General features: G+C 38.5%; 1 protein-coding gene across 1 annotated transcript in view; it reads left to right on the forward strand.

Moving 5' to 3' along the window:
* Positions 1–6,726, forward strand: part of IFIH1 (interferon induced with helicase C domain 1) — a 93,686-nt gene extending 86,960 nt beyond the window's left edge. The window contains exons 13-16 of the mRNA XM_006879359.1: positions 198–359; positions 5,243–5,433; positions 6,354–6,447; positions 6,547–6,726. Of these exons, the coding sequence (XP_006879421.1) occupies positions 198–359; positions 5,243–5,433; positions 6,354–6,447; positions 6,547–6,726 (627 nt within the window). The remainder of the gene's footprint in view (positions 1–197; positions 360–5,242; positions 5,434–6,353; positions 6,448–6,546) is intronic.
* Positions 6,727–7,439: the final 713 nt, after the last annotated feature.

Raw genomic sequence — 7,439 nt, forward strand, 5'->3', positions numbered from 1 at the left:
AACACTGTTTTCAAATTAAAGCTCAGTTTGAGTTTCAAATGGCCAAAGCACACAGACTGGGTCATAACTAACATTATTGAAGAAACAGTTCATTTGAAAGCCAAAGAAGTGAGTAATAAATACCTTTCCAAGACAAGAACAGGAGACTGTGTAGCAAAGACTACCCTTTCATTCACTCGATTTCTTTATGTTCTCAGGCCCGCGGTCGAGCCAGAGCTGATGAGAGCACCTACATCCTGTTTGCTCCGTGTGGTTCAGGAGTTATTGAACGTGAGATAGTCAATGATTTCCGGGAGGAAATGATGTATAAAGCTATCAATCATGTACAAAACATGAAACGAGAGGAGTATGATCGTAAGGTATTGTTTTTGGCTGTCTCCCAAGTTCAGTTTTAATGTTAAAATTGTTGTGTGTGGTTACCATTGGTATCTCTGTGGCTCAATCTCCAGACGGAAATTATGCTGAATTATAAATTTCAGTTTGCTGAGCTGTGCTTGGCCCGCCTTCATGCAGGAAGAACCAGAATCCATGGGGAGAAGTTATTGTCAGCCATTCCAGTTCAGTCAACCGTAAACTTGGACCATATAAATTTAGGTTGCCTGCTGAAAGACTTGTAGAAACTGTTCATTCAATTCAACCTGGTGTGATTCAGTCCTTTTTATGGGCATAAAGTTTTTAATCTAGAGTTATTTATGAAATGATTACTATGTGCCAAGCAATATTTCAAGAACAGGGAACATGGTGGCAAATGAGATAAATAAGATCCCTACTGTGTGAAGCCTATATTCTAGTGTGTGAATGGTGAGGATTTGTTGGTGGTGGTGAGGGCCATGAAATTCTGACTCAGGGTGATCCTGTATGTGCAAAGTAAAACTACTCCGTAGAGTTTTCAGGTCTCTATGATTTTTTTTTTTATTTAATTGCCACGCCTGTCATCATAAGTACATATAGGTGAGTTTGAACCAACAAACTTTGGTTCTACTAATTTAGTATTTAACTGTTTGTGCCACCCTGATGGCCGGAGGTTTGCTTCATCTCCCTTAACCCCCATGATGAGTATAGGTGAAGAGAAACAACAAACACATTAAAAAGCAAGAAATACATCATAGAAATGCAAATGATGAAGAAATAAAACGGGACAAATTGAAACAAGTGATCACATGGCTTCTGTGGTTGGAAAGTCCTCTTAGAAGGATCATAATAACAAAAAAGCTATAGTCTAGCAATATATCTCAATTTACTAACATGTAGTCATTTTAGTTGTTAGAAAGAAGGAAGAATGTATTCTTACAATATTTCAGGAAATCCCCCATACCACTGAATTAAAGACTAACTAACTATAATAGCAAACAATCCATTTAGAAGAAAATTCACACCCTTGCATATGGGTGTGAATGTTAGTTTCTTAACATTGGAATTGGCTCTACCCTAAATAGAGTTTCACGAAAGGGATGCTTTCAAATTGGTGTGCATTGCTAGAACCAGTTCCAAGGTTTACAAGGCAGGTTTCTGCACAAACGTGTAGTTTAGAGCCCCTTCAACATAAGGCAAACCAAACATCTTGAGGTGTCAAATCAAACATTTGTGACCAAGTAGTGCCATTGAAAGTTACTGCTTTTATATTTAATGTCTAGAGAAGATGAATCAAGTGGATATTTATAAAATGGATGCTTGAAAACTAGTTTTAATGTTGGGGTAAGCTCTAGGACTGTCTATGCTGGTGGTATGCCAGGCTTTTGTAAACACAACCCTTTTGGGGCCCCCAGGGCAGACAATGTTTTTGAGGTTCCTTTGGCTTAGAGATGTACCAGACAGATAAACTCAGAACAGAGATGGCAATGTACACCAGTTTATTTAAAGACACTCATGAGCATTGCTTCTGATTTCATAATCCTTTCACAGAATTTCAGGCCAGTATTGATAAATGAAGGGATTTGACACATGAGATTAAATGCACTTGCCATTTCATATTTAGAGCTCGGGAGACATAGTCCATCCTGAGTGGCACCGCTAACTCAAATCTCACACACCTTTCTGGTGGTTTGAATCCCCCAGTGGCACTGAGTAGGGAGAATGGGCAGCCTCCTTCCATTCTGATTCTTTTGTTTTGTTTTGTTTTGTTTTATGCAATAACTTTTTTTTATAAAATATTATAAAGAAAACATAGATGTTGAAGGAGCACAATCAAGCCTATCACTTTTTGAAGATTCTTTGCTAAAAAGAAAATCCCTTGTTTACAGCCTCACAAACCAAATAGAAAGTCATACTGAGTTTGAGAAAGTTTTTAAAATAAGATTTCTAAAATAAGATGAAAGTCTTAAATTTTCCCATAGGATTGACCCACATGTTTTCACTCTGTTAACCATTCTTTATTTGGATTTACAGTGTTTTTAGCTGTTCCTCTCCTACACTCATCGGGATTTCTTTCCACTCCTTTTTCTTTCTTCCTGTCCTTCCAAACATACCATGTATTTTAAATATGCTAATATTCATTAATGTCCTGAAGATAATCTTTTCCTGTCTGATGTCTTGATAACAGCTCCACACCTTTACTTTGTTTTCTGTTGTTTTTCTTTATGTTGTACTCAAGAATTTCTTAACTAATCACATATGTAGATGTATGCCACATCACCTTTTTATCAGCTCACTGCACTGTAAATGTACAAAATTAACCTGACTCAACTTTTAGGGGCAAAAATATGTCAATTTATCATACTGTTAGAATTTTGATAGTGAGTCTTTGAACTTGCTAGATTAAATGTGCCTATGGCTTAATAGATAATGAGTTACACTGCCAACCCAAAGGCAGGTAGTTCAAAGCTAACAGCTGCTCCTCAGGAGAAAACTTGGCAGCCTCCTCCATGTGATTTGTAGATTCTGAAAACCTGCTGAAGGGTTAGCTGCTTCCAACTTTGTATCAATGACTGAGTTTTCACTTTAGCTTTCTTGCAGGATTTTATCCCCCTTTTAAAGCTAACAACAGCTGAGCCCTGAAACACAGTCAAGGTCAAGGAGGTGCACTTCGAGTCTCTCAGCTTTGTTCATCAGCACAGATGAGAAGCTTTTACTGAAGACTTCCCTTCAGTTTTAAAAACAATAATATAATTATTAAGTATCAATCTGTCCTCTATGTGAGGTTCAGTTTTAAAGTAAAAGTATTAAGAATCATGATTTTGACTGTTCTGTAAACCTGAGCTAAACACAGGTCTGTCCCTGTCAAAATTCCCATGTCTCTCAGAAACTAGTGTACTGCTTTTACTGTGAAATAAATTTAGTTGTTATTCAAAGAGCCTGAAATACAGTGCCTAAAGAGGCTTATTCCCATCCCTCCAAAGAAAGCTCTAAGTATTCTAACTTAGTATAGTTCTCTAAGGTGGTAAGGAAACAACCAGGGTTTCCAACCCCCCACTCTCTTCGCTGCTTTTTTTAGCATTTGACTTCAGTGCTCATGACCAGAAATGCTTGTTGCTTTTAGAATTCCAAATGCCACATCCTCATTTGAGTCAGGAAGTAGAAAAGGGCAGAAAGGGCACCGAGCAGCTATTTGATCTTTGTAGAGTCTTTCTAGAAGTTCCATCCAACAATGCCTTCTTACATCCCATTGGCCATGGCTGGGAGGTGTAGTCATTTAACCAGGTGTGTTTAGCCCCAGAATAAAATTGTGGTTCTGTTCCTAAGAAAGAAAGAATACTGAGTGCAAAAGCAGTGGTTTCAGTCCCAAGTGTAAAAAGATGACAGGTTTGCAGATTACAGTGGGAAACACTGTAATCAGAGAAAGGTGACTTTCAGCTATCCTTCACTATGAATCAACTGAGACAAGGACTGAATCTTCTATATGAACTTTATTAAGAAATTAGAGGTTTGAGAGGAAACAGGTAGTATGGATAAATTAAGGACCATTTTCTGACATTTCAGAATCAAGCCAGTCCTTTTAAGGGAGAGGTCATAGGGAATGTTGTTGTTGATTGCCTTCGAATGGAGCACGACTCATAGCGACTCTAAGGGAAAGAGTTGTGAGAATGGTCCTGGAGTGAAGCAGCCAGGCGTCTTGATGAGATTGTTTGCCCCATATGGCTTCCTTCGATGGTTGTCAGGTGTTCTGTGTTTGATATTTCAGGTCGGGAGCTAGGAGGCCTCCTTGCTGATGGTGTACTCTTTAAGTAACTTTTCATGGGTTTTTATTTTTCATGTCAGGGTGACTTTATCACAAATCTTTGATTCCTGGAATAACAATCTCACAGATAATCAATCAGGTTAATGGACCTTATGTAGGCAACTTCTATTATTGTCCTAAACTTAAGCAACCTCTGACTGTTATCCTGACCTCAGGTAACTGCTATCATTGTAAACTTAGGAAACTATTTACTGTCACCCTAAACTTGGGCAACTGTATCTGCACTCCCACCATTAGCACTAATCGACTTAATTTGAATGAGAGAAACTGATGGAGGAAAGTTTAGACTGATATTATGGGAACTGAATTCAAACCCCTGGGTAGAGTCTAACTTCTGTTGCCATTGAGTTGACTCATAGGGCCCCTATAAGGACAGTGTAGGATGGTTAGTGGAGTTTCCAAGACTTCAGTGTTTATATACTGCCATATTTTTCTCCCATAGAGTGGCTGGCTAGTAGGCTCTGAAGCCAACCTTTTTTGCTTAGCAATCAAGCACTTTACTACTCCAGTAGCGGTATTTACGGGAGGTGTTCGCTAGGTGCTGTCGAGTCAACTATGACTTCCATCTACCTTGTGAACATCAAGCCTGAGGCTTGCCTTGTCCAGCACTGTCCTCACAATCTCTGTCATGCTCGTGCCCACTGTGATAGTCACTGTGGGAATCCATGTCGTTGAAAGTTCTCTCTCTTTTACTAATCCTTTACCTTTCCCCACATGATGTTTCTCTCCAAGGACTGGTTCCTCTCTCCCTTTAAAACCTCTCATTATTACTTTAGATATAGGATTTAGAGGTAGACATTTATGGACATTTCTAAGAATATTTTCACAGTAGAGTTTCTTTAAAATGGAATCAGCTGTTTTCTGAATACTTGAGGATTTCCATAATTATGGGGCAAGACTGTATGCAAAATTTCTCTGAAGGCTGTTGCCTCATTACTTTTCATTTCTAGGTCACAAGTTAAGAGGATATTTTCATACCCATCAAAGATCTCCAAATTCCAGGAGGCTTACTTCACTAAAGCTGTGAGAAAAATAACCAAATAATTAAATATTCTTTTCTTGAAACAGATTTTGGAATTGCAGATGCAGAGTATAATGGAAAAGAAAATGAAAAGCAAGAGAATGACTGCAAAGCATTACAAGGATAATCCATCATTAATCACTTTCCTCTGTAAAAACTGTAATGTGCTAGCCTGCACTGGAGACGACATCCATGTAATTGAGAAGATGCATCATGTCAATATGACACCAGAATTCAAGTGAGTCCAAGAGAGCCATTTTTAGGTCTTTGGTTTTTAACAGAGAGGAAAACAGGTTGTATTGTAAATATGTTGTCAAATATTATCGTCCGGTAACACCAAGGTGATTTGACCTCAAAACAGGCCTGTGTCACAGAGTAGAAGTGCTACGTGTGCTCTCCTGGCTATGATCTTTTTGGAAGGAGACCACAAGGTTCTTCTGTGGAGCGCCTGGGTGGATTTGAACAGCTAATCTTTTTAATAACAGCTGAGTACTTAACCATTGCAATGCCGGGCTCCATTTATCCAAAAGAATACATATGAAATGCATTCTCTTTCAGAAGTATATTTTTCAAAATTATATTTGCACTTCAAAGAAAATCAACTGCACCAGGGGAGGAAGGGACCTATATAAGACATTCTGGTTCAAGGCACATCCGTTTGTCTTGGCTTGTATTTGTTCACAAAAGTTTTGAACTAATCAGGCTAAAACAAGTAACAGACTTGAAAGGGGAACCAACCAAGTGCCTTCTGGTCAGTCTTACCTCGTAAAGGTCCTGTTTCTCTCAGAGTAAACTGCCCTCCATTAGAGTTGTCAGTAATAGCTGGTGTTTTAGAAGTAGACCCCCAGACCTTTCTTCTAAGGCACCATGGGTGGATTCAGACCTCCAGCCTTTTTGTTGGCTTAGTTAACTGCACTACCCAAAGACTCTTGAAAAGGGAGAGAAGTCATAATAGCTTGGCTCCTGAGTGAAATGTTCAAACAGGGGTTACTCGAGGCATCTGCTATGAATCTGGGGAAGCAGCAGGGAAAGAGGGATTGAGATGTGAAGTAATGTCATGCCTTTGATGAGCTTGAGGTCCGATAGCCTGTCCTTGTGGACTAAAGAGAGGGACTTTCCCACTTCTCAAGGGTGCTTCTTTCTTTTTGCTTATTTTAGGGAGCTCTATGTTGTGAGAGAAAACAAAGTACTGAAAAGGAAGTGCTCTGCTGACTATCAAACCAATGGCGAGGTTATCTGCAAATGTGGCCAAGTGAGTAAATTGTGGTGGTCTTCATTTTAGTTTGGCCAAAAGAAATGCTTAATAGGTACATGTTTCACTTTCCCTCTCCATTTCTCTTTTGTCTTCCAGGCTTGGGGAACCATGATGGTGCACAGAGGTTTAGATTTGCCTTGCCTCAAAATAAAGAACTTTGTAGTTGCTTTCAAAAAGAATTCTTCAAAGAAACAATTCAAACAGTGGGTAGGATTACCGATCACATTTCCGGATCTTGACTATTCACAGTACTGCTTGTTCAGCGATGAGGATTAGCTTTTGGTTTAAGATTGTTTTAAAGTCTTGTCATCTTAATATCTAATATTATTTTAATCAGTGTTTTCATTATACTACCTATTATAAGAATTAATAAAGTCATTGCTTGACCTTGCACTGAACTCTTTAAATGGAAACAATGTTGTTATGATTTCAATTACCCAACTTATTGGTGGGGTAAGGAAAAAAAATCTACTAAAACTTTTAGTATGGGGCATTATAATAATGTGGAAAGAATGATGACATGTAAATGAGAATTATAGGTACCAACTTCAGTCCTGCCACTGATTTCCAGAGTAAAGTTAGGCAAATTATCCTTCGGTTCATCCTTCTGTCCTAGTCTCCTTATCAGTGAGAAAGTTATAATACTACTGGGCTTTGTGTCATTGTCTGTTATGATGTACAAACACATGTGGTTTAACACTCAAAGTTCAACTCATTGCCCTCTGGTAGATTTTAACTCATCGCAGCATTCTATTAGGATATAATAGAATAGCACAAAACTGCTCTCTAGATAAGGCTGTAATATTTTCCCCCTCCTTTTTATTGTGATTTGAAAGTTTCCAAAACAAATTGGTATTTCCATTCAACTATTCATAGACCTTTTGTCTTATAAGATTAACTACTATATCCACAATGTAACGCCTTCTTTCTACTTCCTGTGATTTCCATGTCCTTAAATCTTCTATCTCCTCCTGCCTTCTAAGCTTTAT

Source organism: Elephantulus edwardii, unplaced genomic scaffold, assembly GCF_000299155.1.
Source record: "Elephantulus edwardii isolate Elephantulus edwardi_28Jun2011 unplaced genomic scaffold, EleEdw1.0 scaffold00003, whole genome shotgun sequence".
In the NCBI taxonomy this organism is placed as follows: domain Eukaryota; kingdom Metazoa; phylum Chordata; class Mammalia; order Macroscelidea; family Macroscelididae; genus Elephantulus; species Elephantulus edwardii.